Below are 19,249 nucleotides of genomic sequence, written 5' to 3'. Positions count from 1 at the left end.
TATAAAACATGTACTGCTATCATATCAATACTGTATATGTATTTTTTGTATGACACTAAAATAATCACATTTGCTAAAGAGACGATAAACTTTCAGAACATCAATAGCACAGGCAGTCTGTTTTATAAACTAGTATTTTTGACATTAAAAATGTATTGTGACAACATGATAATTTCATATCCACTTGTATATACACCTCATTTTCTGTGCTCCTGCTAACTTAGGCCCTTTGATATTCCTCCTGATACACAGGAATGAGGAAAATGACAAATTTCATGTGCTAATCAAGTGAGATGAGTCACCAACCATGTGAAGAAACTTCTCATGTTTTATCTGAAGTTTAAAAAAGTTTTTAAGCTGAGCTGTTGTGTCAGGTATATTGATTTTATTGTTGAAGTTCTAAAAATATGTCAAAAAACAAACATTTACATACTTATAAATAGATCAAAGCCAAATATTTATCGGAAATCAAAATTTATTGGTTACATGGTAAAGATTACGATTGACGAAAATAATAGGTGAGCGAATCTTGTGTTCATGAGAATGGAAAGTGTTCAACTTGAAAAAATATATCCTTGTAGTCAGTTTAAGAAAGTGATTCTATCATGTTCAGACAGGAAAACGTCGTCTCCTGAAACCAAAACGTTCCAATGAATAAGATGACAACCTGTGGGAATTATTTGGAAGAATGCGAGGTAGTTTCTATTCATTCTGTCATACAATATAAAACAAGTTCAGACATTCAGCCCTGAAAGTTTCTAATGCAAAACCCGACATGTTTATACATGGCTGAACTAGCTCTATTGCCGTTACAGAGAGTCCAAAACTGAAGCTGCAGTGCTGTTTCTGATATTATCATGAGCTCTTCCTAACATTGCTTTAGGATATTTTGCATAACTGGTTGAACAGAGTAGTTCATACAGTCAAATTCAGTGAATTTGAAAATGAAGTCCACGAGGCTTATTTAAGATTAAAAGTAACTTTAAAAAAAACACATTGAAGCAGATAATAAACATATTTTTTATCATTACCCACATTTCTGTAATAAAAATGTTTTTTTATTGGTCTGAATATTTTTGAATTAAACTTGTCGAGTTTTAAGTAGTTGCTAAATGTAAAATAATTAGAATTAATAGAAATTAAAGCTTTTCCGAAGGTGATACGTTATACTTCCTGGAACAAGATAGGACAAGTATGGCTGTACAAAACATGTTTGGTAATTTTTTTCCACAAAATCATTCTTAGATTATGAAATTTTCAATTCACTCAATTTTGCCTTTTTTATGCTCTTTTGAGAATGAGCTGCTGTAGGGCCTGGTGTCACTTTAAATAAAGATAAGCTGCCGCTGGTCACGCCACCTTCAATTCAACATTTGCAACTGCACATGAAAATAACTGCAAACAGACGTGCAATTTTACAATCAAGTCCACAACAAAACGCTTGTTTTTTTGAGCAGCCTCTATACAGCGCATTCAGCTGTAAAACCAGAATGGGTTGCCAGGTGATGGGCTGGGCTTTGCTGGGGTTTCTAGGTGACGGACTGGATTTCTCTGGGGTTGCTAGGTGAGGAGCAGTGCCAGATGATTTGTGACGTTACATTCTGGAGATTTTTTAAACTGCTCATTTTACAAACACCAAAAAACATTAACTTATTGCCAGAAAATGGTTTTCTTGTGCTGTTTTTGGAAGCAGTAGAGACCCAAATGGAAGTACAAAAATGTGCAAAATATGAATTTTGCATTATACATCCCCTTTAAGATTTTCAATAGAATGTATGTATTTTTTCTTGTTGTGTGGCAGGAAGGTGAGAAATAGGGTGGTAGTTTTCCCTCTGACTTCACGTTTTCTTTTCCTGAAAGTGGGCTGACAAATCCCTCAAATCCCTCTCACTGCTTCCTAAGTACTATGTGGTTCAGCAATCTTTCTCATCTGCATGCCTTCTTCACTGAACTGAAGACACTGTACCAGTGTTGCTGAACACCGTCTTGGTTAAAAAAAATAATTATTTGAAAAATTACAAAATAATGGGGGGCAGGCGCTTTTTTAAATCGCTGGACAATAGTTTGTGAGTTTGCTGGTTAATTATGTAAAAACAGTCACATTACAAAAACACTAGAGACATTCGCAAAATAAAAAACACAATTGCTAAAATCTTAAATGTGAAACTGATTAAGAACAATATTAACAGGTGTCTGAGGAGGGTCAGCACAGGAGCAGAGTGATTGTGAGAATGGTTGCAATGCTGGAGAACATTGGCATTAAGCCCACTGCTCCGTCCTTCAACATACAGTGATTCTTGTTCTGGCCGATACAAGCTGCATACGCCATCACATGGGGGATGTAGTTCTGCTCTTGGACCCCATGCAGGCAGGTGAGCCATGGGACCCTTGGCAAAGACAGCCACGTCTTCTCCTCCATGAGTCTCCTGAGCTCAGAGGCACAGCTGCCTGGGCCTGGTAGTTCTTTTCATCTGCAAGACAGATACACAATGAGATGGTGAAGTACTGTATTATTTGTAATAATATAGTGGCAATCAAAAGTGCCGCCCCAAAAAACACGGGCTGATAAAATGTAATAAATGGATAAAATGTCAACTTTTTCTGATGTTAACAGTGTAGTCATCATCTATAATTAGAATTTCTCCTCGCAAATAACAGATTTTAGTTAATCTGTTACAAAGACATTCATCTAAATAATATCAACTCCAGAGCCTGATGCTGCCACCACCACATTTAACTCATTATATGGTGTTCTTTCGGTGTCTTGTGTTCTTTTGTTTTTGTGCCAAACATGCCATTTGGCATGACGGCCCAAAGGTTCAGGTTTGATTTCACTGTCATAGCACGTTCTGACAAAATGCTTTTAGAACATTTTGTTCTTTTGGCCCCATGTTCTTTGGATGCTTTTGTCTTTCAATGCTACTCCTTAGTGGAGAAAAAAGTAGTTGTCAGAATTCCTGCATCTCCTTCAGTTTCTACTTTTTCTCAGTTTTGAAGAAATGTCCAGCCTTTGAAACATTTCTATTATGCTACCTTTTCTCTCATTATCAGTGACTGCCTTAACTATGCCATTGTGTACAGTATATGCTTTGGATTTGTTTGTCCTCTTTAGGTCTTTTGTAACATTTCTTCAAACTATGGATGTATTTAAAGAACCGTCAAAGGACGCAAATGAACAGCTCAACTCTACCTCAGGTTAATCTGATTCACAATAATTGCTTACAGATAGATATGAACTAAAGAAGAACCACACAGGCTTTTTTTTTGCAATCGGGTTCTTACACCTTTTAGTTAATCATTTTTGATATAATAAACTATTTTTAATTTTTTGTCCTGTGATAAATTTGTTTAAATCTTCAATTCTATAGGATTTATGACAACATTCTATGCCCTAGAAGTCTTAAAATATTTCACCATTGTCTCATTTCCTTTTAAAAGAATGTGAATACTTTTGAGATCTAAGGTAGTGCAAGATGCTATTTTCTATATACTTTTAGCCACTAACGGTTATTTTTTTTAACTGATTCTCTGAGCATAGTGACCCTTGCTGAACATCCTTCTCTAAACATTAGTGGATTGCTTACAGTAAACATTAACTGTTTCTAGCAGACAATATTCATGATACCATCCCTGATGGGTAGGATTTGGACATTTGCGGTCTGCATTTTGCAATAGGCAAGCCTGGGGGAGTTTATTTAAATAGCACAATTCATACACAACGCAATCAAATGAAAGAGAGAAAGAAAAAAAATAATCCATAGGCATACAAGTGTTGCATAAAAAAAATATATTAAAGCACAGATGTTAAAGGTAAAAAAGAAAAATGTTTCAAGCAGTTCATTAGTCTGATTTCTTCACCATAGCTGCTGTAAACAAATGTTTTGCTCCTACTGCTGTGAGGATCCATTATTGATATGAATGAATGCCCTTTCCTTAAAACCTTGCAGTCCAAACTCAGAATAGTTTTGAATTTTGTCAGCAGTAATATACATTTATTTAAAAGAGAACAGCTTTAATTTGTTCAGACATGTTCAAATTACTTTCTTTGAAGAAAAAGAATCAAACAGAGTTCTGCACAATTATTGTCATCCAACTTGCAAGCTCAACAAATGTAACCATCTCTTCAGTGTAAAGCCGGGATATACAGTTATCATGGTTTGGTTTGATGTAATGTAATGGGTATGATGTAATGTAGCTGATGTAAATACTGTACATCCCAAACATGAGCAAAACCAAAAATTCTACTTACCATATTTAGCAACAGAAGCATTCTCTCTTTCACCTTTGACAAGTTTGTAACCAGGTCCATTTCCATACAAAATGGAGGTATAAGACTTGTGATCGACATCACTTGTCTTAGGGGCCAGACCTGTGGAGACAGCATTATGGATGAGACAAAGCTTGACCACCATTACAAAGAAAATACAACCTCACAGCTACACTTTATGTATTACATTTTCCATTACATACCAAATATTGTGTTTCCTCTCTGTGTGTAGCCTCCAAAGCTGAAAACGTGAGAATGGTCTGCAGTAACGACACTCAGGGTATCATGAATGCTGGTCAAGCGACCTGCAAGCCCGATGGCTCTGTCCATTTCTACAGCTTCATACAAGGCCTGCTTGGCCTTGCCCTCATGGTGTCCGTGGTCAATGCGTCCTCCTGTCAAATAGATTTACATTTTACAAGGAAAGCAGGTTGAAGGTCATTAAATCAAATGTTACATTGTATTGTAGTACTCTGAGAGTTCATTCTTAATTCCCCAATCCCTTTGAATGATTATGTTAATCATTCAAAGGGATTTTTGCTGCCAATAAGTCAGCAGCAAAAATGGCCTTTGAATTGAGAATGTTGCTTATTTTAGCAATATATGATTTTTAAGAAGAAGGCAACAAATTGCAATTAATCTATTAAGATGTTAACAGAGTCCCACCACTAGTTTGTATGTGCTTAGAGCAAACTGAAAACAAAACCAGACCTCTAGAGTAAATGCTTGTATGTAACAGACATTTTTAATTAATTTTTTTTAAAAACACAAATAAAGCTTTGGAAAACGCTTATTGTAAAGCACCGCCTTACACCGCCTCAGGTTTATTTATTTTTCTAAAACCAGTATCATATCATCTGAAAAACAAATACTTCCTACAAGGGAAAAAGTTCTGAGATTTCATAGAAGGAAAGATTAGGTGATCCTCCAAACAGAGTCAAGTGCATACCCTCTACAAGAAGGTAAAATCCATTGGGGTTATTCTGTAGAATCTTGATGGCTACCTCCACCATTTCTGTCAGTGAAGGATCAGTATTGTTGTTCCTGTCCAAGTCATAAGACATGTCTGACGGTTCAAAAAGAGCTGAAAAAATAGTCGCAGCAGACAAAGAGAAGCAAGTTATTACACACATAATAGGCATACAGCGAATGCAAAGAGTAATAACTTGTCCTTTACACTTCAATGAGAGTCTCATAATGAAAGTGAAACCTACCCAGCAGGTAATCCACATTTTTTGGATTTAGGGATTTGAGCTGCTCCTTGTTCCATACATAATGGGCCTTCTGTTCAAAGATTGAAATTAAAAATACTTTTAACATTGCAGTCATTTTAAACATGAAAATATGAAAATGTAATTGGGGAAGTGAGAAAACAAGAGCAGAACAAATAAAAAAATTACTTCATCCTTCATTTTGCTTTTCCATTCCTCCACCAGGTTTCTTTTGTCCTTCCGTGTGCCGCTATGCTTTGTTATATCTGGATATTCTACATCCGACATGTTTATGGGGTACATATATTTCCTTCCTCCACCCATAATCACCTAAAAAGTGGAAAATTAGATTTAATAGTCTTTAAATAGCTTTTTGTATTTGAAACACAATTAGTAAAGCTAAAATTTAAAATAATAATGCTTTTTATAAGAATACAAAGACAAGCATTTTGACTTTATTATAAAGAACTGTTTGCATTGCAATTAAAAATGGTATTTCATAAGTATTAAAAGTTGTTGCTGGAACTCTGTACTCACATTAATGTAGGGAATGTTTTCAAACAGCTGCCTGGCGATATCCTTGCAGCCGGACTGCAGTGCTTCAGCTGGCATCTCGTTGTCAGAGTACCAGTCTCTGTCAACGCAGTGGGCGTAGGCGGCACTCGGCGTCGCGTGGTTCACGCGTGTTGTTGTCACGATTCCCACTGACTTTTCTGCAATGTCGACACAGAAAGAACTGTCTGAATCAGGGTTTAATTTTTGAATGAAGAACAGTGACACTGGTGACTTACATTATTTTATAACTCAACTTTATCTCTTCGAACCTAATAATTTGCAATAGGTTGTGATTCAACTAGGATGAATGAAGTGAAAAGGTTTTAATACAGTTGAGGACACCTAAAGCCACATTAGATGTATTTCCAGCAGCCATTGTACAGCAAATACAGTGGCAACATCAGATGGCCAAACATGCTAGAACTCAGCTTGGGTTGCTAGTTAACGGGCTGGGCTTCACTGAGAGTGCTAGGTGACTCTGTAAAATATCTTTGAGTGTCCTAATAAAGCACTATGTCATTTATACTTTTAATATAGGTACGTAAAGGTGAGGAATGACAAACAAAAGTTTGACAACTTTTTCTAAATTAGCAGGCCATAAAACAGTTATTTCAGTCAAATGGATTTCACTTCATCTAGGTCAAAAGTTCAAATGCTGAATATGAAAATGCATCAACTGAAAAGCATGACCACAGAGCTTTTCTTCAAAGACTTTGAAGTCAGAACCTGAAGCAATTAGGTCACTGAAGTGAGTATTCAGCTCACACATAACATAATATATACAGCAATGATTCATTCTTGCAATTTGAATTCTCTTATTTCAACAACATAAAATTTTGAAAACAAAAAAATGGTAAAACAAAAATATGCCAGGGTTATAATAAATTTAAAGCCTCCTAACTTGCATCCTTCGCCCATCTGAGAATGGAGGTGACCTCGTTGCCCTTTGTGGTGTTACACTGGGAGCGAACAGCTCCTGCACTCACACCAACAGTGCCCTCATTAGCCTTAACCCCGCAGAGGTAAGCTGTGGCTGTGCCCGCACTGTCTGGAACCTGAGCATCAGTGTTGTATGTCTGCAAAAAAACACAAGTCAATAATTTAGTTGTATTATTTTTTTGTTAGCCTCATCAGGTTGTGATAGGATTGCAAATAAGTTGCATCTAGTCAACATAGAATAACAGGATGTAGTTTCAGGTCACATCTCATATAAATGTGCAGAGTGAAATGTGTCATAGTTTCCCCGTAGTGGTATCATTGCAAAGACAAAGTACATTAGCTTCAGACAGGGGATAAATGTTTCACATAAAAATGCACATTTAATCAAATCATGTTTGTGCTGCCAAAGTTGGTGAAATGATATATAAAAAGTTAATTCTAAGAGTTCTCAAACTCTGTAGCTGCATGTTTCACAATTTTAAACATGTTTCACATTAATTATCTTGAAAGTAACAGTATGTTTATCCAAAGACACATTTTGCTTATTGTCAATTCCCTTACTGTTGTTGTCCCTAAGTTGATATAGTGCTTATAGTGTTTCCTAGCATTGCACTGCATTACAACATACAGTACAGACCAAAAGTTTGGACACACCTTTCTAATTCAATGGGTTTTCTTTATTTTCATGACTATTTATAAGGCAAGAAATCCCACTTATTAACCTGACAGGGCACACCTATGAAGTGAAAACCATTTCAGGTGACTACCTCTTGAAGCTCATCAAGAAAATGCAGAGTGTGTGCAAAGCAGTAATCACAGCAAAAGGTTGCTACTTTGAAGAAACTAGAATATAAGGGGTATTTTCAGTTGTTTTACACTTTTTTGTTTAGTGCATATTTCCACATGTGTTATTCATAGTTTTGATGCCTTCAGTGTGAATCTACAATGTCAATAGTCATGAAAATAAAGGAAACTCATTGAATTAAAAGGTGTGTCCAAACTTTTGGTCTGTACTGTATATAATTTCAACTTTGATGCTTTGAAATGGAATCCCCTATATTACTTGTATAGTAATTTGAATTATTTACATTTGATATGTGTAAACCACCCATCAATTTGTTCATGTATTTTATGTTTTGTTATGTAAATGGAAGTTTGGAAAAAACTGACTTAAAAACAAGAATTAAATGAGGCCTAACTGACAATAAATGTAGCATTCTGATTGAAGTTTTTAAAGCATAAGGGTTTTCTTAAGTTTAAAGTTCTGGAATTTGTCTCTTTTTATGAAAGGTTGCAGGAGATTTTGCCCTTATTAATAAACTATTCACTTACCAAACCTTTTCTAGGTATAATGGCTGGTATGTTTTGACTCTGATTGTTCAATATTATATGATAATCTGACCTTGGCCAAAGAGACAAAAGGGAACTTGTCCATCTCCAGCTGCGTCTCTTCGCCGCTTTGTCCACTCAACTGACCCTTCAGTATCCGAGCTGCCGTCACCGTGGGGACGCCCATTCCTGAACAAGTAGGTTGACTTTTAGGATTGATTTTTGCCTAAGGAACAGGAAGCGTCTGAACACAGATTCCTAAACATTCATACTATCCCCTCCTTGTTTCATCATTCTTAGTTAGCAACACATCATCTTGTTTTTACTGACATTTTAGAGCATGTTGACTGCTGTCAGGCAAAATATTTTCTTTGATTCGGATTGCCTCAAAGTATTGCAAAAGAATTAGAGACTGTGGAATCTGCAGGAGTCTGTTCAGATGTCTCTAACAAAGAAAACAGACAAAATCCCAACAATATTTCATTTACATACTATGTGTTTAAGCTTGGAAGAAGTGGGCATTTTCGAGACTTTGTTGTTCATTTTTTTAGCCTGAATAACTGTCTACAGCATGCTAAAAATGATGATGGTAGAAAGCAAATGGCTATTTCCTAAAGTGTAGCTATAAACTCCAGCTTGACCTGAGAGTCTTTTTTGTATATTTGAAGTTGTGTGTGTTTTACAAATCCTGTGGTCTACAAAGAAACTTTCAGTTAAATATCAGCACGAAGAACAGATTATCTGTTGACCTGTGTAAAGCAAACAGACATATTCCAGTTAAACAAGTATGCACATTTTCTATGGTATTCAAAGACTGGGCTAATGTGATTATGAATGTAGCAATAAGCAAGAATGCCATGCTGTGAATGCAGGGGGAGAGACATCAGAGGCCCAATGAAGGATGAATGTTGTTGTAGAACCAGAGAGCATCCCTACATAAACAGAAGCCCAGCAGTTTGATGGAAGCTCAGCAGCTTTGCTCACTGCTATTGATTCACTTCACCCCGGTAGAAAACATCTCCCTCATTCTTCAAAGCTGAATCCTTGAATCTTTCCACCACTTATTTAAAACATCTGAGCATTTTTGAGTCTTTAGAGATGCGAAAAAAAGAAAACACCCAAAGCCCTGGAAGCTTGGTAGTTATTTTTCTAAAATTCAGATCCACCATTTTCAAATTCCATTCAACTTTGTCAAGGAAACTATTGTAACTTTTTGCAACACACAAAATGTACAATCAGAGGCTTACCATCTCCGAGGAAGAGGATAAGATTCTTTGCTTTCTTATTACTGAAATCCTGTTCCAATGAATCCTTCAAGGTCTGCTGAGCCCAGTCATTCCAGAACTTGGGATTTTTCTCTTGTTCTGGGTAATTAAGTGAAGAACTCTGGTTAGATTCATACCAAACTAAGTCACAAAAACAGATAAGATTTTGTAAAACTGTAAATGTGCAGGTCCCTGAAAAGTGACATGTTAAGACATGTTCTAGATAAGGGACACCAGGGGCCAATGTCCCTGTAGAAGTGGCAATGGCTGCTGCTATGGATCCTGTATAGATCTGGCACAGAAAACATTGGAACAATTTCATTTTTTGCTTTTACAATTTTACTTTAATAGTGAGTTTAAAATTATAAGGTTACACTTTTAGCTTCCCCAGATCTCATTAGGGGTCTGCAACTTGAAGCTTCAGAGATGCCAGTGACTCTGTCTTGTAATAAATTATTTTGATAATTAGTGAAACACTGAGTCAATCAGAGAAATGCAAATTTGTCTTTTATTTATTTAGAAGATCAGAGTAATAGCAAAATCATTTATTCTCAGAGATAAGACTAGAGAGAGAAGTAGAGAAGAAAGAAGAAGAAGAAGTTAAACTTAACACATACAATTCTCTTTAATATCTTCTTCAGTCACTACACAGCACCTCCCATCCTGCTCCATCCTGTAGGGAGTTTCTCTCAGTTTTTCCATCTCTGGTTAATTGGTACTTCCGTCCCTAAATCAAACCCTCCTTTGAGTTTCCACCAAATCTCAAAAGAGCTTCCACCGATACTCAGAAGAGTTTCAGTGGAAAGGTGAAGAAAAACTTCTGAAATCTCTGTTATCATAAGCTTACCGAAGCTGTCATAAGCTTCGGTGTGAGGTGGTGAGGCAGAATGCTGTAGACCCAGATGAGATGAATGATGGTAGTTTAATGATGAGAAATATGGAACAAAAAACATCAAAAGTCCAAAACCCAGGCAGCACAGCTGAGCGGAAGACAAGGGCTCAACACTGGTAGCTCTAGTCAACGAATGGAAAGCGCAAACAAACTGGTACACACACATACGGCAAGGACCCGACAGAGACGCAGGTGACATTAAATACACATGAGGTAATAAGGGAACGAGACACACCTGGGAACAATCAACAGGAAGCCAGAACAACACGGAGACTCAGAAGATACAGAAACTCAAAATAAACACACAGAAAAACACAGATCACAACAGTACCCCCCCCTCAAGGGCGGCTCCAAGACGTCCCCCCCCAAAAAAAAATCAGTCCAAAATCAAAACACAACAAGGGTGGGCGAAGGGGCACTGGATGGGGGGACAGAGTCCAAAACAACAAAAAAACAACCCAACCGGGGTGGGGAGTGACACAGGAGGCGACTGTGGAGCTCTGGGGCCACTGGGAGGCGACGCTGGAACTCTGGGGCCACTGGGAGGCGACGCTGGAGCTCTGGGGCCACTGGGACGCGACGGTGGAGCTCTGGGGCCACTGGGACGCGACGGTGGAGCTCTGGGGCCACTGGGACGCGACGGTGGAGCTCGGGAGGCGGAGACTCGGAGGAAGCACTGGGGGGCGACGAGGGAGCACTGAGACCACTGGGGGGCGACAAGGGAGCACTGAGACCACTGGGGGACAACGAGGAGGAGGCACTAGGGGGCAACAAAGGAGCACTAGGGGGCGATGAGGGAACACAGGAAGAGGGCTCTGGAGGGACACAGGGGAAGCACCCACTAACAGGGGCAGGAGGCGCGGAGACTGAAGGTGTGGAGGGCGCAGGAGCTGGAGCCGAAGGAGCTGGGGCAGGAGGCGGCGCCGGCCCCGGAGACGCAAGAGTTGGAAGCTGGAGGTGGTACTGGTCCCAAAGATGATGGAGCTGATGTGAAGGTATTTCTTTGAATAAATGAGTCGTAAAGCTCGAAAACTATTTCTAATAAAAATGAGTCTCTTTTGAATTACTCAAACAGGTAACAAAATCTTCCTCGAAATCTATTTGAGAAATGTTAGGCGGGAGTGACAGGGAAGCATTGGTGGTGGCTGTTGGGGTGTGAGTCTGATACTTCAAATGATCATAGTCCGACTCCAGTTGCATTTCCTCCAGCAGGAGAAGACAGGATCTCCACATCTTGGTAGAGATTCCTCTGTGCCAACTCCAACTGCTGCTGGATCCATTCCTCTCAGTCCATCTGGGCCAAAATGCAGCAACCTCACCTTACTTACTCTTGGTCGGGTCCTACTGTCATAAGCTGTGGTGTGAGGTGGTGAGGCAGAACCCAGATGAGATGAATGATGGTAGTTTAATGATGAGAAAAATGGCACAAAAAACATCAAAAGTCCAAAACCCAGGCAGCACAGCTGAACGGAAGACAAGGGCTCAACACTGGTAGCTCTGGTCAATGAATGGAAAGCGCAGACAGATTGGTACACATACGGCAAGGACCCGACAGAGACGCAGAGACACAGGTGACATTAAATACACATGAGGTAATCAGGGAAAGAGACACACCTGGGAACAATCAAGGGGAAGCCAGGACAACACGGAGACTCAGAAGATACAGAAACTCAAAATAAACACACAGAAAAACACAGATCACAATAGTTCATTCTTCCCAGTAAATAAGCCAAAGTTTCTATTTTGTCATTACAGTCTCTATGGCTCACTTAATATATTAAATGACAACATTTTGCACTACTGTTTTTCTTTCATTCTTTTGTTCTGTGCCCACAAAAAAAGACATTGGCCTCACCCTGGCCCCCTGGTAAATTTAGTCTGGAATGACCACATGTCATATGGCCTCATATTTACTTTAACCTTTAAAAAAAACTGTATAGGAAATAATTAATAGATTCTTAATCTAATATGATAGAAACCCAAATATGAAACATTTGTTCAGAAGAAACAAGACATTTCAAGAATGAATGTAATGCAGCAGAACTGACATATTTGTTCTTATTACAGGTGGTAGGCATCAAATTCACTTTTCAGAAACCTGAACTGCTTTTCTTAGTTTAAAAAGTCTTGAATTCTGTCAGTAACAGTTCACCAACTTCACCAACTTCAAGACAGTGACCTGCCTTTGAATCAACAGATAAGATAGTCTTAGAGAAACCCAGGTAAAAATTGTGAAATATTCACCTGATTCTGATGTTGATAAACTTGTTTTAAAAAAAAATCCCAACCAGAGTTTAGGGAGCTTGAATATAACCAAGTCATAGCCACACAACAATGGATAAAACACTGAAGCTCAAAACGGAATAACAAATTCTAAAACTGGACTGTTTGGATTTTCCTGTCATTAAACAGTGACAGCTGTTACCCTAAAATACCCAAACCTCGGGACAACAGGATGCCCAGTATTTGTAATAGCATTAACACAATGAATTCCTGTTATGTACTGTGGCGCCGGCAAACTGACTTCAGCGGGTGAAATATCCAGTGCTTTGAACAGGATGTCCATGTAAACAAAAATCGACTTCCTTGAAAAGTCAAAACATACTCCTCCAGTCCTGAGAATATGTCCTTCAAGAATGATATCTATTTAACTACTAACTCTCTGTATTGTTCGGTTGCAGAGTAACTCACCAGGGAATTGTGGTATCCCCATGCATCCAGAGATCAGAAAAGAGCAAGCGATGAGCAGGCCTGACGTCTTCATATTGTGGTCTGATTGTGGCTGATGCGTAACTCTAGACAGACATAAGATGCCGCTTTGGGAAGCTGTGGAAGGCTGCCTGCAGCGATGTCACAGCTGCAAAAGAATAAGATCAGAGGCCAGTAATTAAATATGTGTCATTTTTGTATAACCGACTCTGACACACTGGGTTAATATTTATTTACTCCAAGATGATTTGACTAAAGATACCTGTATCAAGCAAATAGCACTGCTCAATTTGGCAAGTAGGATATAATTCACTCTCTGTGGGTGATTTTAGATTTAGTAGAAGTGGAGTGAAATTGGTATGTTTATGTTGTAACAGTTAGTTTACAACTGACAACAAGCTTCAGAGCTTTGAGACATAAAGCCGTATTTTGCAAACAACACTCTTCTTATTCCCTTAGAGACAATTCTTTGAATGCAGACACATGTATAAAATAAACACAGTGTAGGTCGGAAGTTTGGATAGACTTATCTTACATTAATACACTGAGTTGATCTTTTCCATGGCAGAATAAGTAAAAACTCACAAATCATAGTACATATAGAGTAGTATACAATTTCAATGATTTTGAAAAAAACAACAATAATTTATTGCAGATGTTTAAATTTATCTTGGATTATTTTCTCTGCATTTTTTTTTCGAAATGACAAATACAGACTCAAATATGTACAACATGCTCATAGGAATAAATTAGATTATCATTGAAAAGTACATTTATTTCTGTAGCTCAACCTAAAGGCATTTCTCTGTGATGTCTTACACACACAGAGATGTATTTCAAACATTGTATCCATCCATCCATCTGTTGCCTATATCTTCCTGTCCTTGCATGATTGCAGTAAGGCTGTCATGGACCTTACCACAGTGGCCGCTTTTCATTGGCTGATGCCCATTCTACGTGGTCACGTGCGCGGCCTTCTCACAAACACACGCTTCCCGTTAGCTAAGTACAGCAGTACTGATACAACTACTACACCTTGAAGCCTGTCTGCTACACAGTCTTACGTTAGCTAAACAGATCAATATGCAATGTGTACTGTATCTGACATACACTAAAGATTTTATTTTAGCAGAAAAGGCTTTGGACTAAACTGTTACTCGTGTTAGCCACGTTAGCACCAAGTACAGCTAGTCAATCAACCATCGCTGTGTTCAGGGAAGCGCTGATTAATAATCGAGAAATAAATATCAAGCCTGGAAACTTGATATCGTAGCGGACTGAACGTTATGTTTTTACCGTAATCTTTGCTCGTCTTGGTTGCCACGGTAACAGGTGTGCTTAAACTACAAAGAGAGAGAGAGTAAAAAGGTAGGAGTGGTTTTGAGTTTATCACCTGTTCGGGTTATTTTACCTTTGTTTACCTTTGCTGTGGCGCATTACAGCCGCTGTAGTTTCTAGACGTTGGACTAATTACCTCGTTCGTTTGTGAGTTTACGTCATTCACAACAAACATCAAATAGAACAAATATATTTCATAAAATTTTAACAAACAAATGGCTTCTACCACGATAATTATGTGAAATTAAATTAATTATATTCCAACTTAGGAAGATTTGCCTTTACCTTTACAGAGCTCTTTGGTTCCTCCTATCAGTCTGTAGCTTCTCATATGACGTGATCAAACCAAATTTCAGATCTACCATAACTGACTGACACTTTTGTTCACAGTACAATTGTATTGTTGTTTATTATAATAAATAAAGTTCATAAAAAATAAGTAAAAAATAACTGACTGACACCTGCTGACCTCAGGTTTGCAACCAGCTCGTGACTGAGAAACCAGTAACCTCCTCCCAGATGATGACATGAACTTGTTAGTTCCTCTGTCCATTGTAGAAGCTGATATATTGTGAAAATCCGGTAGAAATGATGCACTAATTGAGTCACGTTTACATAGAAACAAGGCGCCGCAAGACTTTGTTTGTGAGACTTGCGGTCACGTGGGTCGGTTGTGGGCGGAGCTTGGTAAGGTCCATTGGGTGACACACCCTCAACATGTCACCAGTTCTTAACACAACAACAACACAGAGCAAACAACCATGCACACACACACTCTATGCACAATTTAGAGATCAATTAACATGCATTTATTTATGTTTAATTAGATTTTAATATCTGTATAATCAGAGTGAAGTTGAACCAAAGTCACATTTCTTGTTTGTGTGTACAAACTTAGCCAATAAAGCTAAATTTGAAGTTCATATTGATACTTTTTGCTCACAGCTAATTAATATTTAGTTTACAGATTTAGAATATTGCATAAGATAGATTTTAAACTGGATTTTTTTTAAGGAAAAAAAAACAAAACTGTAAGAAAAAACATATTACAAATTTGTGTTTTTAAATTGAATTGCTGACAATTTTATGATAGTCTGATTTACTGAGCTTCAAATAATTAATGTTTGATTCAATCTTAGCAATTCTGTCCATTCTTTTTGGAAGAATTTTCAATTAAGTTGGTTACTTCCTTTCAAATATTTGTCTTTAAACTTTACTCTAAAATGTTCAACTAGTCTAATTTTGGCGTATAGGAAGAGGATTCTGATGTTAATGTCACAATGCTTTATCCATTTTAAAACTAGGTTGGTAATGTATTTGGAATCACTGTCCCATTGGAGCAGCAAATTGTCTCCAGGTTTCCAACCATCTGTTTGAAATTGTCTACCTCAAATTAAAGGGAAATTGTCTAGGATGTTCAGAAATAACTCAGGAACCACTGCAGGCTACTGAAACAACCAAGACAAAACAATAAATGGAAAACTATCTTCAAATTCCTTGTCTTCACCTCAAATCAACAGGTAAATGTGTTAAAGCAGGACAAAGATTGACAGTAGTCCAAATACAAATCAAAACTGGTTTTGGACTGAATAAAGCAGGCTTACAGTAAGCTTCTGAAATTGCCCCAACATTAACACTGCTGTTTGAGGACTTTGCTTGAAAGTGACTGGTTTAATGGTGGCAACAAAAAGTGTTTTTGTGTTATCAGCGTTTGTGCATACATTTGAGTTTATATGAATAATATTTTTGACTATGTGCACAAAAAAAAAAATCCGAACTAAACTCAAACTTGAGCACCCATTTTTTTTGCTTTATTAAAGTTGTACATTTACCATCAGTTAAAAAGATAAAACAGTTTAAATCAATCAATGTGTTTTATAACTAGTGTCAGTAATCTGTTCTTAACTGACTATCCTTTCAAAACTAAAGGAAGATCTATCAATATGTGTTTGTTCTTAAATCTCTATTAGCTTTGTTTTTACAGTTTGTTACAAGCTTCTATGACTCCCTATGGCACACGCTCAAGCCAACACATCATGCTCAATTAAATCAAAATATGAAGAACTTTCTTTCCATTATGCTGCAGCAAAAAACTATAAAAAGCTTAAAGCTGGGGACCATTTTATCAGTAGAATTTTAAATAATATGTCAATGAATGTGTTGTCTGAAACTTGTATGTTTCAGCTTAAATATTTCATGTTGAACTTTATTCCATTTATATGTCAAAGTATCTACTTTTTGTATTACCTCAAGAGTGTTGTTAATGTTTGTTTATTGTAAATGTCTGCTGATTGATCTGCCTATGTGTCCTGCCCTCCCCACCTCCAAGATTCTTGTAAATAACACAAGTAAACACAAGAACCTGTTCTTAATTACTAACCTGGTTAAATACAGGTTAAATGAAAAATAGAGTATGTGAAATTTTCATTTTAACTCGTAAGGGAATACAGAGAAGCAACATGCTCAAGCTGAATATTACTATCTGTTTTCTAGTCATAAAAGCACAACAAAAAAAAATCAATCAAAAAGTAGATCCTAAAAGCCCCAAAAGGTCTTAGGGAGAAATAACAGAACAGCTAAAGTTGAGCTTGAGGCCTCTCTGCAAGCAGTTATGACCACAACAGGGGCCCTTATGGGGTCCTGGCCTGCCAGCCTTTCAACTATAATTATCCACACCCTCCTCCTTTCTTCCTTGTGCTTATGGTCAAGGTCATTTTAATGGGATTGAGCTCCAGAGCATTGAGAGGTTTAAGGGCCATAACAAAGCCGATTAACAGCAAATGATTGACTGGTCACGTCTATGTCAGGAAAATAAAATAAAAGATTCTAGATATGAATTATTTCAAGACAAAAATATTTTACCCAGGTCCCATCAGACCTGGGTAAACCTCTTGAACCTCTTGATTCTGTTTATAGCTTCCTGTTCCTGCTGAGCTGCACGCAATCCTCTTTGATGCCAGACTCTTTGTAACTAACAGTCAAGTTCTTCATTAAGTGGTTAGATTACTCAGAAATTACTGTATTTCTCACCAGTCTCTGCTCCATTAGGTACAGTACCAAACCTCCCCACTTTATGGCTGCCTCTAATAAAACTTCAAAACACCGGGAGAGAAAATCTTGTCATCACCTTCCAAATCCTAACCTAAATTGGGAACAGGACCAGACTCTAGTAGGTTTAATGAGAAACAGGCACCTTGGAAATAAACAGGCTCCGAACACTGATGCCAGGTTGTTTCCTTTACCATTCCTCAGTTGCATTTTGCCAGTTGTGTCTGCAGCAGCACAAGTCCTCAGAAGCGTCCAGGTCCACCCAGAGGCAGTGATCCTGCCAGTCTGCAGGTGAAGTAACAAAGAAGAGCTAAAACTGCCACCATCAGAGCTCCAGACAGCAGCGTGGTGAGCAACAAATGAAACCCCGCTTCAGACATGACTTCGATGCTGCCAAACTGGTGCCAAATAGGGTTTCCAGTTCTTCCGTGTAGATGCAGATCACCTCAGGCTCAAACTGCCAGCAGGTTGTTGTAGCAAGGCATGGATTAGGCTTTTTATTATGATGTAAGTGGAACAGATGAGGGCTTACCTTCATACAGCTTAATCAAAATGAAGGAATGAGTGTGTCCTTTACCCCATCCTGCCAGGATTTCTAGTTCTAACCACCAAGGCTGGCAGGACACAGAATCCTGGCCCCACTTTTAAATGGGCAACTTGTTTGCTTCTCACATCCAGCCTCTTGCATGCTCAGAATGACTAAAAATATGTCTGGATTTACCACACAAGCTGGGGCTCAACCCAATTTTCTGCATACGTTTTAAAGGATTTAGGGGGGGAAAAGAAATAGAAAGAAATCCTACACAAGAAAGGTACAAAAGGATGCGCACTTTGCAAAAGCGTCTGTGCAGCAGGTTACTAAAACCCTCTAAAACAAACCCAGAATTGCTTGTTTTAACAATCCCGTAATAAACTGTAGCAAGAAAAGCGCGCAGAAAAAGACGATCGCAACGCATTTATTCATTTCATCTCACCGACAGCGTGGTGTCTCCCAAAGAAGCCGGTAGTGTGTTGCAAAACAAAAAGTTTATCCCAGTTTTACTTACTACGGTGGACTTTGTGTGGCACAAATCTACATCCAAATGTGTCCGCGGTCCATTCAGCTCCCTTCACCTTGAAATCTATGTTCTTTGTGCTGCATTCACGCTGCTTTTTATAAGGCCGGACTTGTCCGGATCCCAGAATAGCGGTCTGTAACCCACGAGGAAGGAGAGAGAGAAAAAGCCCTTTAGAAATAACGATTTACTGCTTTTGTGGGAATACGGAGCAAGAGCGCCACCTGCCTGTGGATCCACGCACTACTTCACGATAGACTATCATTACAACGAGTGATCACACTTGAGTAAAAACGCTCCAATATAATAATAATAGTACAGCAAATCCTTTTTGTTGCAGACTTTCTGTATTCATTCTACCATAAACCGTTTTTTTTACTAGAAGCACTAAAGTGTTATGTTTTGTTACACTAAAACTACCATATTCTTAGAGCTGTACTTAAGTTTACATCATCTACTGACGACTTACAATGCAGTCAGAAAAAAAAATCGGAGCAACAGTCCTTAAAATTACAGTATTATTAACTAACAGGGTGGCTACTGTTTTTCATTAGAAGTGGAAAATGTCTGATTGATTTTCATTTTTACTTGTGCTGAAAAAGCTGGGTTTGTTATGAACTGCATTTGTAATTTTAATTCTG

At 38.1% G+C, this 19,249-nt stretch overlaps 1 protein-coding gene across 1 annotated transcript; it reads right to left on the bottom strand.

The window, feature by feature from the left end:
- Nucleotides 1–365: 365 nt before the first annotated feature.
- Nucleotides 366–18,771, bottom strand: alpl (alkaline phosphatase, biomineralization associated). Its single transcript, XM_032549872.1, is given in 14 exon segments — nt 366–2,368; nt 2,370–2,432; nt 2,434–2,471; nt 4,250–4,369; nt 4,471–4,662; nt 5,217–5,351; nt 5,482–5,551; nt 5,668–5,808; nt 6,016–6,191; nt 6,935–7,109; nt 8,375–8,490; nt 9,549–9,665; nt 13,150–13,315; nt 18,600–18,771. Coding segments are annotated over 13 exon segments (1,581 nt in total). The 5' UTR covers nt 13,223–13,315; nt 18,600–18,771; the 3' UTR covers nt 366–2,203.
- Between the last annotated feature and the right edge of the window lie 478 nt (nt 18,772–19,249).

This window comes from Xiphophorus hellerii, chromosome 20 (genome assembly GCF_003331165.1).
Source record: "Xiphophorus hellerii strain 12219 chromosome 20, Xiphophorus_hellerii-4.1, whole genome shotgun sequence".
Classification (NCBI taxonomy): Eukaryota; Metazoa; Chordata; class Actinopteri; order Cyprinodontiformes; family Poeciliidae; genus Xiphophorus; species Xiphophorus hellerii.
The sequence above is the reverse complement of the archived record's forward strand: the minus strand, read 5'-3'. Positions and strand labels throughout refer to the sequence as shown.